Source organism: Schistosoma mansoni, assembly GCF_000237925.1.
Source record: "Schistosoma mansoni, WGS project CABG00000000 data, supercontig 0097, strain Puerto Rico, whole genome shotgun sequence".
Taxonomy (NCBI): Eukaryota; Metazoa; Platyhelminthes; class Trematoda; order Strigeidida; family Schistosomatidae; genus Schistosoma; species Schistosoma mansoni.
Window position 1 is genome coordinate 968,446 of NW_017386031.1, and position 18,305 is coordinate 986,750.

An 18,305-nucleotide genomic window follows, 5' to 3' on the forward strand; every position below is an offset into this window, starting at 1 on the left:
CAATTTCGAACCTTGATATATTTGTCTGACACTTTTACTTTAAAAAGCGGATAGTCTATAAAGTGGTATATCCCTTAGATAAGTTGATACTAGCAGGAGTGAAAAAGCGATCAGAATATAAGACATTTGTACCGTCATTAAATCATAACTAATATCCATAATAAACTAGGCTGAATATCTTCAAACATATAGGTTAGACAAGTCATACAAAAAACTTTCAGGATGAAGTGAGTAAAAAGAAGCTAAATATGGGGAAAAATGTAAAAAAACAAACAATTACAGTAAATTCTCATAGTTGAGATCATAAGTCAATTGAAGCTAGATACCAGGGAAAACCTGATAGCACTGGACGGCCGTCTCATCTTACTGTGTGATTCCTCAGTAGTGAGCATCCACGACCTCACTTCGAGAGATTCGAACACAGGATTTACCAACCTCGCGCCAGAGCACTTAACCACTAGGCCACTGAGCCGGCAGCCGATGGTGTTTATATCTTACTTCAACCAATCCACGAAGTTGAGCGACACATCCACAATTGTCTTCAGTGAGTTGATATCTCACAATAGACCTGGTTTGAACTCCAACTGGTCACTGCTTCTCACTAGAACTCCTGGATTTACCTCTCGAAGTCAGTCACTAGTGAGCATATGATTATTATTATTATCAGAAGGGGTTTTGTGGAGATTTAGTATTTTCATAGTTGAAAGCGTGAGTCAATTGAAGCTAGACCACCAAGGAAAACTAGGATGCATCAGGAAGTAAAGGATGAATTGAAAAATTGCTACAGCACATTGAAACAGCCCGATCCCAACGTATAAAATTTATAATTGTAAGATATACTACTTAATAACAATTATAAGTAGTTTAACACAAAATGTAAAAAAAGTGAAAAGGAAAATTTGCACAATGTTTAAACAAGTTTTTAAAACTTGCATTACAATCATCTAACTAAATCTCATTTGTTTTTCAATATAGAAAAAAATCTACTAAAGATGTAGTTACGCTTATACCAAATCAACTAATCTCACTTGCACCAATAATTGCAACAGATTTAACTTGGTTATCAATGAGTTTACATTTAACAGCAATGAAATGTTCTCCAACAATAAACAATTTTCAAGCATATATGAAATCACTTTATGATGAGGTAGATAAAGAAATTTTTGTAATAATTGAGTAAAGATTATCGTTTTATAGTTGAATTCATGAGTCAATTGAGGCTAGACCATCTTGGAAAACCTGGAAGCACTTGATGACCATTTCGTCCTATTATGGAACTGCTCAGCATCCACGATCCCGCCTTGTGAGATTCGAACTCAGGACCTATCAGAATCGCACGTGAATGCTTAACGCTCAGACCAAGAAGCTGTTCGACATCCGATGGTGTTAATACATAACTTCATTTGATAAAGTGTAACTCATTGTTTATAGTCAGACAAAAAAATAACCTTAAGACTTTGATGAACAAAATAAACGATGCACATATACATTAATATTCAAAACAGTCAAGGTTATAAGTGGATAACTGATAAGTTCGAACTATGTGTGTAAGAAGAGTAGGTTAACTGATCGGCCGAAAAGATTTTTAGACTTGATAGCATACAAGTGGATGTCCTTACGAGACCGAAACAATCAAGCTTCTTTGTTCACGTGTCCCTCGGAATAAGCTGTGATTCAGTATATCAAATGTCTGTCTCGAAATCCTGAGTGACTGGCCTAATCAGATGCTGGAAAGTCAATTCGTAGATTAGGATTAGTGTGTTCCTATAGTAATATCTAATCCCCCATAGGTTTTCAGAATGAGTCTATTAGACTTCGTAAGAGCATAGGTGTCAGGATATATGTTTCTTGAAGTCTTACTGACAGTTGACTTGTAAGCGACCTCTTAATTTCAATTTTTTCTATCGAATCAGCAACCAACGATAACTCAACTGAATATGAAGACCAAAATAATCAAGCTGTATATTTGGATGCAGAGTAATTTGATTAGTGAAGAGCGAGTCAATAAAAAAAAATAGTCTTAGATATCGCTTCGGTCTGTTAGAAAAACACAAAAAACATTTGCATTCAACTAATTAAAACCCGATACTACAAATCATTCATTATAATTATAATACTTGAGATCATGTATTATTTGAAGCTAGACCATCATGGAAAATCTGGAAGCACTGGATAGCCATTTCGTCGTAGTATAGGACTCCTCAGCAGTGGAGTTCAACCAGGTCTGTTGTGAGATAGTAACTCACTAAAGACAATGGTGGATATGTCGTTCAACTTCGTGGATTGGTTGAAGTTAGACATAGGATGCCGGTTCACTGGTCTAGAGGTTAAGCGCTCGCACGTGATTCTGATAGGTCCTCGGTTCGAATCTCGTGAGGTGAGATCGTGGATGAGCACTGCTGAGGATTCTCACAATAGGATGAAACGGTCGTCCAGTCTTTCTGATATTGAAAAAATATTATTGAAAATGTTTAATATTAGGCAATTATAGCTTCGTTTTCAAATTTTTCAAACTATAATATCATTTCATTTATTCTATATTCAAGGTTATTCAATCAATCATATCCGACAAAGGATCCACTAATTCATCCATTCCTTCTCATCATAACCATTTCAATAAAATCACATGTCCAATCATAACAATATTTAATTGTTCTGAATGTACTGGCGGTTTATCATCAGGGAAGTGTAGATTTCTAAAAGAAATTCTTCTTATACCTAAACCATATTTAACACCAAAACAAGTAGGTTATATACACATATTTTATGAATTTTAAAAGAGACTGTCGCCAAGTTGTTGTTATTTGATGTCCAGCTTTTATCACATGGATTATCCACCAATTGAGATACGACTTTATCCAATCTTGGCATTGTGCCAAAACAACAACGTTCGACCGGTATGAGTAGTCTAGTGTCTTTATTGGTCCCTTGTCCACCTAGCCCTTCCAATTGAATTCAAAACACCAATTGCAGCTTCTCCTATACGAATCATTTATTTCAAGCATACTCGATTTATATACCAGACAGACAGACCACATCACACCATAAAATAGCAAATAATATTTGTACAAGATCAAGCTAAATGTGACTGTGAACGTGGGATACATTCTTGAAATAGTGTAGTGGATACCAATCATTGAATACTACATCAATGCAAAGTACAACTACCGTGGCTCAATAGCTGCTTCTGCATTGCTTACGTAGAATCATTACATTATTCTTTCTTTTTTGGGGGGCAGACCTATTCTTTCATTCTTTTTGAACGAATAATTATGCAATGATTCTTTATAGCTTTCATAATCATTTGTAGGGTATAGGTAGAGTGGGTTGATTAGGCCGATCTCCACCACCCATATTACCGCTCATGTTAGTACATAGAAACAGTCCCATGATCCAGGAGGCACGATGAAGACGTATGAGTTCATTAAATAGGGTCCCGAAAGTTACCCATACCTTATATCTTCACTAGGATATAACATATATATCATATAAATATATTGAAAATTAAAATTATATAAATTTCTTCTTCTTTTTTTTTCTTTTTCTTCTTCTTTTTCATCTAGTTATTAAGTAGTATATTTATCATTAAAACAAAATTATCACAAATATTAATAAAGAAATCAAATGTAAGTTCTTAGCAACAATAAAAACCTAAAAAACAAAAAAATCAAAAAAAAACAAAAAAAATTTAAAAAATAAAAAAATTTTTTTTCTTTTTTTTCCTAATCAATTTTAGCTCAATCCACAATTGATTTGTGATAATGGTGCATCAAGTGTTATGATTGATAAACCAGAACAAATTATTGATTTATTAATAGAATTATTAGATATATGTCAATTAAATAATGAATTTTATATTGGTTTATATATATTACCAAAAAGAATATTTGATACGGTTAGTTTAATAGATTACTTATATATATATATTACTTATAAGTAGTATATAAAGAATGAATATTATACAAATCTATATATTAGTAGTTGAAATCATGAATCAATTAAAGCTAGACTACCATGGAAAACCTGGAAGCATTGGACGGTTGTTTCGTCCGATTGCGAGACTCCTCAGCAGTGAACATCCACGGTCCTGCCTCGAGAGATTCAAACCCAGGACCTATAAGTCTCGCGCGCGAGCTCTTAACCACTAGACCACGGAGCTGACCAGCGTCGAACAGTGTTAATGTCTAACTTCAACCAATTCACAAAATTTAGCGACACATCCACCAATTATCTTCAGTGAGTTACTATCTCACTACAGACACGGTTGAACTCCACTTGTCACTGCTTCTCACTAGAACTCTAGGAAATGCCTCTTGATGCCAGTCACCAGTGAGTATATGTTGAATAATATTAGATGAGATTTTGTGGATATTATAATACTTTTAATAGTTGAGATCATGAATCAATTGAAGCCAGACTATCATGAAAAATCTGGAACCACTGGACGGCCGTTTCGTCTTAATATGGGACTCTTGAGCAGTGCGCGTCCACGATCCCGCCCTACGAGATTTATTGATCGATACGTGCATAAATATTCTGTTGATTAATATGTTGTTTATTTTTCTGTTCACTTATCCATCTGGTTAAATAGAGTTTTAGCTGATATCAGTTGGTGATGAATACCTTAAATCTAACTTCTAACCTTAAACATCAAGTGCAAATTACAATCCTTATCCTTCACACAGGTTTATAACCCTCATTTGGTGGACACTCTCAAAGTCATTTTAGCGTCGCTCGATGGTAGTTCATAAATTATGGTCTCACAATATATCGAAAGATGATGGATTAGTAATGAGGGTAGTGAAACTAAAATATGATCGAATTCAGTTGGTATTGTTACCTTGTATCTTCCTATTGTTGTTTACGACTTCGATTGGTCAGTCTCTTATTGGCATACGTGCATACTATGCGTATTGCCTCGATATAGCCTTAATTCACAGGCATTATATGCAAAGATGGATAGTGGCTAGCAGTGGAATCCAGGAAGCGCATTTTGTCCTATTTGGGACTCGTCATGTGGATGTACCTGCATCTAAGACTTGTTGATGTTCACTCTGAAACTCAAACCCAGTACTGTTTACTTCAATCGCCATCACGTTATCTACTTAGCTACTGAGTCCTGATAGCCACTTGCTTGTACAATGGGATGAAGTTTGAAATCACTTAGTATTGTTTGTTTGAATCTTCCCATTGATACCTGGGACTGCAACTGGTCAGTCTCTTATTCGCATACACGCATACTGTGCGTATTGCCCTGATGCAGGTACATCCAGCTGACGAGTCCCAAATAGGACGAAACGCAGGTCCAGGATTACACTGCTGGCCACTATCCATCTTTACTTATTAAAGATGATTGGCCGCTGAACGTGGACAGACAGGCATATACTCCGCTAACTATGAAATGTATGATTACTTTTCTTATCATTGATTTGTTCCTCCGAACTCACCGAGATTGACTGACTGACTGACTACTTGTATTTCTGTCGAATTAAGTATTATCTACTTTATACTCTGGTTGATCATTCTGGATCCTGAATCCTGGATTTTACTCAATATGACTAGTCTTCTAATCACAGTATATCCATCCATTATATCATGATTTATTCTTTATTTATTAAATAGGTCAAAGAACGTTACGAGATTACTACTGGAACTTTAAAAACACCTGAAGAATTAGTTAATTATTATATAGATTTACTTGGAAAATATCCACAAATACGTTTATTAATTGATCCATTTAGAGCAGAAGTAAGTAATAGTAATGATATTGTTTGATTTGATAAAACACCTTATCGATTTGTAGTACTAGTGTGGTACTGTGGTGTAGGTTACTTATATCTACATAAGTAGTATATGATGATGGTCGGGCATAGAATGTATTTCAGTAGAAGATTGATAAGGAGAGAAAGGGAGCGAAACGCAATGGGTATGAAAATGCATGAACAAAATAATAATCGGAGACGATGGACTGATATTTGCAGAAGAAACGGTTAAGATTGAGATAATTGATTGATAGTTTGCAAATTAACTATTTACATTATGGCTCTCATATTTTTAATGAGATATTCTGTAATTTTGTGCTTAGATACATTCGAGATGCAGGTACACCCAGCTGACGAGTCTCAAATAGGACGAAACGCGCTTCCTGGATTCAACTACTAGCCACTATCCATCCATCTTTGCTGGTAATGCTTTTGAATTAGGGCTATATCAAGGCAATACTCACAGTATGCACATATGCCAATTAGAGACTGATCAATTGCAGTCGTAAATATCGATAGGAAGTTTCAAGTGAATTTAATGTTGCGTTTAAACAAGGGTTAAACAAATACAAAAAAAATTGTGAATAACTGCTACAATGATTGAGATCAAGTAATCATAATGTGAAATACAACAAATGTTATAAGCATATGTATATGTTTCAGTATATTACACTACAAACCTGCGTTACAACATAAGCCTGAACATTTCTAGGATTACAAATACTTACTGAATAATAATAAGTAGTATAAAATAATATACAAAAGAGTCGATGGGAATGAAGTTAGGACAAAGAGTGTAAAACAGATTTAACATATATATATATATATATATATATATATATATATATATATATATATATATATATATATATATATATATATTTAATAGTTGAGATCATGAATCAATTGACTCTAGACCACCATCGAAAACCTGAAAGCATTGGACGGTCGTTTCATCGTAGTATGGTACTCCTCACCAGTGGAGTTCAACCAGGTCTTTGTGAGGTATCAACTCACTGAAGACAATGATTCATGTGTCGCTCAATTTCGAGGATTGGTTGAAGTTAGACATTAATACCATTGGATGCCGGCTAGCTCAGTGGTCTAGATGTTAAGCACTCGCGCGTGATTCTGGTATTTCCTGTGTTCGAATCCCACGAGGCGAAATCGTAGATGCGCACTTCTGAGGAGTCCCATAATAGGACAAAACATCCGTCCAGTACTTCCAGGTTTTCCATGGTAGTCTAGCTTCAATTGACTCATGATCTCAACTATTTCAATAATAATTTTTGATTTATGATGTTGTGTTTTTGGTTACTATGCACTTCATTTAAGGATAAACAATGTTGGGATTCATTAAAATCCCGTATTACATCATCAATATTCATTACAACTAGTACAATTATTCAACCAGCTATGAAAGAGATAATACCTAATCGATCAAATTCTGTTACTATGAAAAATTCTACAACAATCAATTCAACATTATCAACATTTAATGAACCATTAAAATTTAGTATACCAACTGGTTTAACTATATATGAATTCATGAATTGTCAACAAATTATAATGCAGAATCATAATGATAATGTAAATACTATTGAAGTAGATACTACTGATAATACTACTAATACTACTACTAGTACTACTAATACTACTGCTGGTACTACTAATACTACTACTAGTACTACTGATACTACTACTACTAGTAGTAGTACTACTAATGCTACTAATACTACTATTACTACTAATACTACTACTAGTACTACCAGTACTACTAATACTACTACTAATAATGATTCAATACAAATACAAACTAATTCATTACAATCTATATCATTCAATAATACAATAGATAGATATGATCTATGTTATTCATCTTGGTTATTTACTATGGATACATGTTTGGATTGTGTATTAATAACAGAACTTATTCAAGCAATTCATCAATTACACTGTAAGTAATATGTATGTATTTCTATGTATATGTAAGTTATATAGTTGTTTGTATTAGTTGCTTAAATCTCATTGATGTTTAAGATTGAATATCGGTACAAGGGGACACCAGATATATGTGCGTCTCACAAATCTCGTTTGATTTGTATGAGGACTGTGATACTGCACGGGTGTCCAAACTAAAACAGTTGGTCTTCTTAGTGGGCCATACTCGGAGCCTTTGACCTAAAGGTCTGATCCACAAGGCAGTGGAGCATCACAAGGAGATTCAATTTTATGGTAACCGGTGGCCGACGATTGATTCATACGTCGTTTGTTCCCTCAGGATACTGGAGCCCATGTGCACCATTGGTTTGAAATCAGGGTTTCCCAACTCCCCTAGGTCGATTCTCTATATCCAGCAACCCGTTTAAAGCTCTGGACATTCGCTTTTCATCCTCTCAATTTCGTGAACAGGACCACCGCCATGAGAAGGCAGTGAGTAGGACTTCCGTGGCAGAGGCTACATACGCGTGGCGATGTGAGAGCATTTGGAGAGGGAGAGAGGACTCTTCCCACTCTCGGCCGTACCAGGGCATTTGGGGACTGAAACTGATCGGTCTTTTATTGACAGATGTGGATTGTTTTAATACTGCCTTACGTCACAGGCACCATAAGCAAATATATGTAATATATATAGTTCATATAAACTGCGAGACATGAAAGAATGGAACTATTGTGAAGTGAGTCACTAGTCGATATCAAGTGTCAGAGATACTAATCAGACTTCTAATTCTAATTTAGTCTATTCCTCGTCTGATGTCCCAAACTTGATTCACTATAAGTTTGAACAGTACCGTCGATCTCGGGCCGACTCAAGCTCCTATTAGTTCGATATCCTGTCACCTTTCTCTATGCCCTTCCTTTGAGTTCGAAAAGTCAATAGCCAGTTTCTATTGTAATGTCGGTTGATGGAGGTGGTTACTTCGCTTTCATACCTAATTAACTATGTGGTCCACCTTACCGATGTGGTGAAAGGACCACCTTCGCTATACCGTCATTTTCATTTTAGTAAAGAAATGGTGAGTGTTCCAAATGTGGCTCACCACTTTATGTAGGACCATGATCTGACTCCATTTAGATTGTATGAATGCTTGATTGTCAAATATACATCCTGTCTATCCTCCTATGTAATACATGACTTAATCCGCATTGATAAATAACGGAGTTAAATAAGTCAAACATAAGAATGGATTTTGAATACATATATGTTGAACACTCATTGATCTCGAGAGGAAATCAGAGGGATGAAGAGAATAGAAGAGAGTGAAGCGAAAGTGAAACGCATTGGAGATGGGAGGTAAGCCAACTTGAGAGAGAGAGAAGCAGAAATGACACACATACGCTCATGTGAAACAGTCAGGGTTAATAAGGGAATAATTAACAAGGTGAAAACTTGACTCAAGATGGATAGGTAAATTGGATTGTCCAGAAGGTAGAATAAGGGTATATAGGCTTGACATAACAACCGACACTATACTATCATTTCTACCATTCAAATAGACTTAGATTTACGTACAAACATGTTGGAGCGCATGACACCATGAATTAAAACAAAGTAACAACTATGTATAATACAAGTGAAAAGTGTCTATAAATAAGGTAAGCTATGAATAGTTAATTGGCAATTAAGTAGTTATAATAAGTAGTATAATAATAGTGAGTAAATTAAAAGGAAGCCTATGAATAACAGGACATTTATACTTAGTAATCCAATTACTTTATAAATATTGCAAAAAGAATGCATACAATAATAGCTTGATAAACAGTTTGAACAGTTCCAATGTTTACAATATTCAGTCAGTCAGTCACAACGTAGAACTTTGTACGTACGTACATCAGTTCGAGTTGCTATACCACATTAACACAGAGATACAGTTGTCGATTCAAATCCCATAGTGATAGAAGTAGTAAGAGTATAAGCAGTAATCCGAAAGATTAGGGTTTGAAGATGTTATTGAAGGAGTATAATCCAGTGAAATAAATTTCAAAAGAGAACAAAGGTAAAGACATGAATTCAGAGGATTAGAATTTGGCAGAACACAAAGAGTGAATGCACCTTCGCCATTGCAAACGATTTTCAGTTATGTCATTCAAGGTCTCTAACCATCGATTGCTATCATCTCGCGGATCCCAACCAGGTAATCTACACCTACCAGCGTGGCTCAGTCCACTTGTCGATGGCTTCATGGATTTGTGCCACGTTTTGGTCTGGCCACCTTTAGCTTTCTTCCAACCTACTCCTCTACACCATAAAACATCTCTCGTTGGGGCAGTCGGTGGTCGGGTATACGTAGCACGTGTCCTAGCCATCTCAACTGATGAAGTTTCATTACTTCATCAATCGATTAGCCATCCTTACCTAGTACCTGTTTCCTAACAACTACATTCAAGCTATAACACGTTTTGACTATTATTAAACCTGGAAAATCAGATCTTATCCTTATTCTATTACTTAGTCGAACGATAAACTTTGATTACATTTTTGATGAATTGGATACTAATCTTAACTATCCTTCATTTTACATTCATATGCATCTATGTAACTGATTAACATTATGGTTATTTCAATAATGAAAACTATCAACCATCATGAAAAAGTACAAAATCGACAAGTTATATTCAGTTTGGATAATTTACAAGTGATGGAAGATTGGCCAATCGATATGGTGAGTAATCAGTTCTTTTAAATGTCAGTTTAATACAACGAAACAATCATAGTTAGATAACCATTGGAAGCTTGTAAGCACTAGACAGCTGTTTTTTTGTGTGTAGAACTCCTCATTAGTGCACATCTATAAACTTTGAACGAAGAATCGAATTCAGCACTTCAATTCTCTCCATCGAACTTTGAATCCTGAGTTCATTGGTCCAAGATCCAATGGTGTACAAGTCTGACTTCAATGCGTCTGGGATATTGCACGAACAGTTGGGTAGAACACTTCAAAGAACTCTTGAATCGACCAACTCCACTGAACCCACCCAACATTGAGGCAGCACCCACGGACCTCCCAATCGATGTTGGCCCACCAACAATTGGAGAGATCAGCATGACCATCAGACAGATCAAAAGCGACATAGCAGCAAGACTAGACAACATTCCAGAAGAGGCACGGAAAGCAAATGTAGGAGCAACTACAAAGATATTCCACATTCTCTTCAGTAAAATTTGCAATGAAGAACAAGTACCAACAAACTGGAAAGAAGGACTTCTGATCGAAATACAAAAGAAAGTCGATCCCAGTAAGTGTGCTAACTACAGGGGCATCACTCTTCTCTCAATATCAGGAAAAGTCTTCAACAAAGTATTGTTAAACAGAATGAAGGACTCCGTAGACACCCAACCTCGAGATCAACAGACTGTATTTCATAAGGATTGATCGTGTACAGACCAAATCGAAACTCTACGGATCATTGTGGAACAATAAATTGAGTGGAATTCATCACTCTACATCAACTTCATTGACTACGATAAAGCATTTGATAAAGTAGACAGGACAACACTATGGAGGCTTCTTCGACACTACGGCGTGCCTGAGGAGATAGTGAATATCGTACAGAACTCCTATGGTGGATTAAACTGCCAAATCATTCATGGAAGACAACTCACCGAGAATGAACAAAAACTGGACAGAACTAGAAAGGAATGACCAGGACAGAAAGGGTTGGAGAATGCTGGTTGTCGGCCTATGCTCCATTGGGAGCAACAAGCGTAAGTAAGTAAGTAAGTTACTATTATCTTCGATAGGTAACTTCCTCACACATAACACGATTGAGATCTATCAGTAACGTGTCAGTAGTCGGTAAGTTAGTCGTTTACTCATGAGATCGAATGTCTTATGTTCGTTCTTTCGGAGGCCAGGATTTGTGTGCATTACTGAGTTGTCTCATACTATGATAAAACAGCTAATAAGTGCTTACAAGTTTCCAATCGTTTTCTAACTTAGATCAGTTCGTAATCTTAGTAAAACTACAGTCTCCATAACCCCGTTTTGACAAGTATTTTATGCGGCCAAATGGAGATATTTTCAAAATAATACATGAAGTAGTAGTAACAAGCCTAGTAGTCTGCATTTTCAAATCAGAGAAGGTTGGAAAGTTCAAAGGAATTCCAGTGAAAACTGTTCATTACTCATCTACTTATAGTCAGCATAGAGCCTGGTGAAACCGTCAGTGAATTCAAGTCCTCACACCGAATCAAAACAATAAGATATAATTAACAAGATGAATAATGAAGGAGTAGATATAGTTGTAGTAGCAGTAATAGTAAGAAAGACTAAACGTCCATATTATAACTCAAAGAGCAAGAAAAATGTGTGAAAGTGGGAAAGTAAAGAATGAATGTATCTACGCAACCATGGCCGGTTCTAATCCATGTCAAACATTATCGAGGTTCACACACAGCTCGATCTTGGAGTCCATACCTACTAGAAATATTGTACCTCCACTTACTATGACATCATAAAACTCAATAACTAATCCCTTACTTAAGCCTCTGTACCTTATCGGGTCCATTTCGACTCCCTTGTTGGTGTCCAAGAGATAGTGCATCTCAGTAGCTTATCAAATTATCAGTGATGGCTGAGAATAGAAACCAGTTAAGATCCCACTGAAATTTCGTTTTACACAGATCACAAATTTTCAGGATTTATACTTTTTTATAGTAAAATATTCTCATTCAGTCGACAAGTCAACACACTATCGCCATAATTTAGCACATCAAAGTAATCACTATTACTAGACAAGCAATTGAGATCAGTTGATATAAATAAACCATTTCTATAAGGACGAAATGTGTTGTGAATTGAGTCACTAGTCGATATCAATTGTCAGAGATACCATTCAGTAGCTAAGTGGACAGCGCGATGTCGTTTGAAGCAGACGGCACTGGGTTCGAGTCTTGAAGTGGACATCAACAAATCTGAGATGCAGGTACATCAGTCTGACGAGTCCCGAATAAGATGAAACGCGCGTCAAACTGGATCCCACTGCTAGCATAGACAGTATAACTTGAAAAATATATAAAAAAGTTTTGCTGTATAAATTATATGATGTTAGTAAAACTCAAAATATAAAGCCAGATAGAGAGTGAACATATCCATGCTATTGAAACTGTTTCTCAGTTTTATCACTTAAGCATTTCCAGTCATTAGTTATAGTAATAGTAGAAGACTCATACTGAATAATCTATCTTTATCAATGCAAGTTAATGAATCTGATAATCAATGAATTGATTAATGTCATGAATGAATGTTCGACGGCCTATGCTCCATTGAGAGAAACAGGCGTAAGTAAGTAAATAAGTAATGAATGAATATTGATTGACATTGGAAAACAAGATGCATGTTACATCCTATTTGTGACTCATCAGCTGGATATACCTACATCACATAGTTGATAATCACTCTAGGACTCGAACCCAGTACTTTTCGCTTCATACGCCATTTTTACTTATAACGCTTGTGACTTGGAGCACTATATTGAAGCACTCCGCATAAGATATACCTATACTAATAAGTGACTGACCAATTACAGTCCTAAATAATAATAGGAAGATACAAGTAAACAACATCAAGTGAATTTAAAACTTCACCAAATTGCACAAGCAGGTGGCTGTCAGAAATCAGTAGCTAAGTAGATAACGTGATAGAGTTTGGAGCGAACAGTATTGAGTTCGAATCCCACAGTGAACATCAACTCTGAGATCTAAGCACATATAGACGAAACGCAAGTTTTGGATTCCATTGCCAACCACTCACTATCTTTACTCATAAAGCTTATGATTTAACATAATATTGAAGCAATCTTTACATGATGTACATATACCAACAACAGACTAATCAATTATAGTTCTTAATATCAATTGAGAATGTAATAATTTATTTTATTATTTATTTAAACACATAAATATTGGTACAAAGGAGGCACCAGATAAATATGCGCCGCACAAATCTCATTTGATTTGTGTGAGGGCTGTGATACTGACCAGGTGCCCAAACTGAACCAGGTGGTTTTCTTAGGAGGCCACAACCCGAGCCTTTCATCTAGAGGCCTGACCCACAAGGCAGTGGAGCATCGTGAGGAGATGCAGTCCCATGGTAGCCGGTCACTAACAATTGATTCATACGCCATTTGTTCCTTCAGGATAGTGAAGCCCATGTGCACCATTGGTTTGTAATCAGGGTTTTCCTACTCCCCGAGGTGGACCCTCCTTGTCAACCAATCGGGTTAAATCGCCGGACATTCGCTTTTCGTTCTCTCAATTTCGTAAACAACAATATTGTCAGGAGAATGCAGTGAGTAGGACTTCCCTGGAAGAGGCAATATACGCGTGGCGATGTGAGAGCATTTCGAGAGGAAGTTTGGCCCCTCCCCACTCTCGGACACACCAGAGCATTTGCGGGCAGAATGTAATAAACAGTACAAAATGAAATTTAATCACTTACACCTTTTTTTTCTTTTTTTTGAATGTTTCATCTATAGATTATGTCCCCCCACCCAACCACACCTCCCCCTCATTTAATCCTATTCCCATTTTTCCATTATCCTTAATAATCATTTATTTTTAAATTTTAATTTAGGCAATTGGTTTAGGTATCGATTTTATTAAATTAACTGGATTAAATAGAATCGATCAAATGAATAAATTAATTACATGGTATAATTATTATCAAAATATTATTGATCAGAATCATTTAATGACTGATTGGAAACTATATGATTTATCAATAATCGATAATTGATTAAATATATATCAATGTAAAAATACAAAAAAAAACTAGTTATCACCTTAGCAACAATTTTGTATGTTTAATTAAAAAAAAGAAAAAAAAGTGTACAATGATAATGAATTGTCTTTTATAAATACTACTATCCATCATTGCTAATAATGTTTGTGAATTAAGGCTATATCGAGGCAGCAATACACACAGTATACACATATTGCCAATAAGAGACTGATCAGTTGCAGTCCCATACATCAATGGGGGAGATTCAACCAAACGATACCAAGTGGATTTAAAACTTCACCTCATTACGCAAGCACATTGCTATCAGGACTTAGTAGCTAAGTAGATAACGCGATGGTGTTTGAAGCGAACAGTACTAGGTTCGAGTCCCAGAGTGAACATCAAATCTGAGATTCAAGTATACCCAGCTGATGAGTACCAAATAGGACGAAACGTACGTCCTGAATTGCACTGCTAGCCACTATCCATTTTTGCTTACAATACTTGTCAATTAGGGCTATATCGAGGCAATCTGCATAGTATGCACATATGCCAATAAGAGACTGACCAGTTGCATTCCTAAACATCAATGGGGAGATTCAACCAAAACAATACCGAGTGAATTTACTATTCAATTAGTTATTCGAAATATAGAATCTCATATAGATGTAGATTGATTCCAATTATCTCATTGTATATGTATAACGTCATGAAAACTTTGAAGATAAATGATCAGAATAGTAAGAGTATTGATAATAGTATCAATTTAATCTTATAATTCTGCCTGTAACTGTTCTAGAGTTATTGCCAATTCCAAACCTCAGGGTTAATGAGGAAGATTGAGCATAGGGTCAGTAATCCTATTCCGTAGCAAATAACCCTGCTAAACAAATGACCCAACTACTCCTATTGTTTAGTATTCTTATACAAATGAAACTCGACAAGACCCCCAAAAAATCAGAACATGTTGAACAGGAATGAAAGTGTATCCGAAATATCAAGGATAGGTGAACAGCAATCAATCGTTAGGAAAAACGTTCATATATTTATAGTATATGCATAAGAAGCTTCTAGATGCTTCTTCAATAATCTGCCAGAGCTGATTGATTTAGAATTAGCCAATCAGCGTGCGCTGTCACGATCATGCACATAACGTACCTTAATCCGGTTTATTTTCCGTTAACACTATATCCTGAAAGTTGAAAGAAGAATTATGATGCTTTAGGATGAAAGTCAAGATTCTTCAGAAGTCACAAGGTCGATGCTTCTTCTAACTACCAGAGCACATAATCAAATGATGATTTTGATAGAAAGAATGAATGAGCTAGAGGAATAAGGAATATTTCGAGATAATTTCAAAGAACAGGATCTAAGAAAAGATAAAGTGATTATTTTGTGAGACCTCCTTGTAAGGTATTTCGATAGATTTGAATAATATGCTATAAGATAATAAGGTTAGGAAGATTTTTATGTTAGTTCATGTTGTAAGATGTGGATAGAATTAATTATTTTAATAATTGAAATCATGAGTCAATTGAAGCTAGACCATCATGGAAAACCTGGAAGTACTGGATGGTCGTTTCGTCCTATTATGTGACTCTTCAGTGGCAGTACGCATCCACGATATTTAGATAAACAATTGATGTTGTGTAAATTGTGAAGCTTTCCTTCTTTTTATTAAGTACAGTAAGGTTAAGGAATGTATGATAAACTTCAACAGCTCGTCTTTCTTTATAATTTGAAAAAGCTTATCTGAATTATTTGGATATCGTTTAGATGGTTGTTAACAATAACCATGTATTACTATCATCCGCCATGCCCCCGAATGCCCTGGTACGGCAGAAAGTGGGGAGAGTCCGCTCTCCCTCTAGAAATACTTTCACATGGCAATACGTAATCTAGCCTCTCCCACAAAAGTCCTACTCACTGCCTTCTCGTGGCATTACTGTTGTTTACGAAATTGAGAGGACGAAAAGCCAATGTCCGGCGCTTCAACCGGGTTGGTGGACACGGCGCATCCACTTAGGGGAGTTGGGAAACCCTGATTCCAAACCAATGATGCAGATGGGCTCCAGTATCCTGAAGGAACGAATGACGTATGAACCAATTGTTGGTCACCGGCTACCATGGGATTGCATCACCTCACGATGCTCCACTGCCTTGTGGGTCAGACCTTTAGATCGAAGGCTCCGGGTGTGGTCCCCTAAGAAAACCACCTGCTTCAGTTTGGGCACTTAGGCAGTATCACAGCCCTCACGCAAATCAAATGAGATTTGTGTGGCGCATATTTATCTGGTGCTTCCTTGTAACAATATTTATGTGTATAAATAAAATAAAATAAAAATCATCGGCTATATTTGGAATCTTTGAAGTTCTAAAGGATTATTTGATGGTATTTTAGTGTAGATTAGATATTCTTTGACATGAGTTATGGTTTCATGGAAAGACTCCACTATGGAATGGATCATGATCTATACATTTTAGTCTGTGGACATAATTCTATGTCAAATGAAAAAGGATATTACATTTTTTTTGAACTAAAGCATTTTGAAGAGTGTTTGGGATCGGCAGTATCCCTCGGTGGGGCTACTGTATGAGGTAGAAACTTGGAGAACTACGTAAGCCATTATCCAGAAGATACAGGTGTTTATTAACAGTTATCAAGGCAAAATAATTCAGATTTGTTGACCAGAAACTATCAGCAACAACCTGCTGTAGGAAAGAACAGACCAGATTCAAGAGGAGGAAGAAGTCATTCTTTTTTCTCTTTTATTCAATCTTCATAACTTTCTACCATTAGACATTGCATTTTCAACTGATAATACATACTACTTATATCTCTCAATATCAGTAGCATATACTACCATATAATTGAATAACAAAATGGACCACATTATTATCCATCAATATATTTACTATTCAATATATAATAAAGAGATGAAAATATTAAAATCATATTACATATTATGGAAATAAGATGAATTCCATCGAAAAAAATAGAAACATTACTAAGGATATAATTACGTAACAATAGTACTACTACTAATAATAATAATAATAGTAGTAATACACACATTGAGGAAATCACCCAACTGCGTCATAAGGCAATTCGTCACAGGGAATCCTGAAGGCCAAAAAGAGAAGAGGTAGACCAAAGAACACATTACACCGAGAAATGGAGACAGATATGAGAAGAATGAACATCGATTAGATAGAACTCGAAAGGAAGGCCCAGGATAGAGTGGGTTATTATTATAATTATTATAATTATTAGCTTTATTCAATATTATATTTTTTGTACAATATAGAATTCTCAGCACAAAGTACTTCAACAAGTTTCCGTTTCTTACTTCTTCGTCCTTCCTGACGATAAATATTGAGTGGTCGCCAGTTAGAACGTAGCAGCCCAGTCAATCTACATCTGGATAATGTACATTCTTCTCGCTGCATATTGACAGCAACCACGATATCTCTGATTAGGCCTTCTGTAACCTTTACAGCGAAAGGTCTTACACTTTTCAGAAACGCACCTGAATAGGTTGTGCGATTAATAGGCATAATGATTTATTAAAACAAACAAAATTAGATAACTTGTTGAAATATGTCGATGACAGGAACAGGTAGCCCAGATGTTTAAACAGGCCGCCAATTGATTGGATAATGCTAGTCGACGGTCTATGCTCCTTTGGAGGATAACAGGCGTAAGCAAGTAATAGTTACAATGGTTATAATAGTAATAATGATAATAATAGTAATAATAATAGTAATAATACACACATTGAGGAAATCACCCAACTGCTTCATAAGGCAAATCCTCATA

At 35.8% G+C, this 18,305-nt stretch overlaps 1 protein-coding gene across 1 annotated transcript; it reads left to right on the forward strand.

The window, feature by feature from the left end:
• Nucleotides 1–222: 222 nt before the first annotated feature.
• Nucleotides 223–7,683, forward strand: Smp_152470 (hypothetical protein; the record flags this gene model as incomplete). The annotated part of the gene is made up of 6 exons (XM_018790466.1): nt 223–227; nt 976–1,147; nt 2,547–2,744; nt 5,623–5,748; nt 7,098–7,352; nt 7,618–7,683. 6 exons carry the CDS (start codon nt 223–225, stop codon nt 7,681–7,683), a joined length of 822 nt encoding a protein of 273 aa, XP_018646279.1.
• Between the last annotated feature and the right edge of the window lie 10,622 nt (nt 7,684–18,305).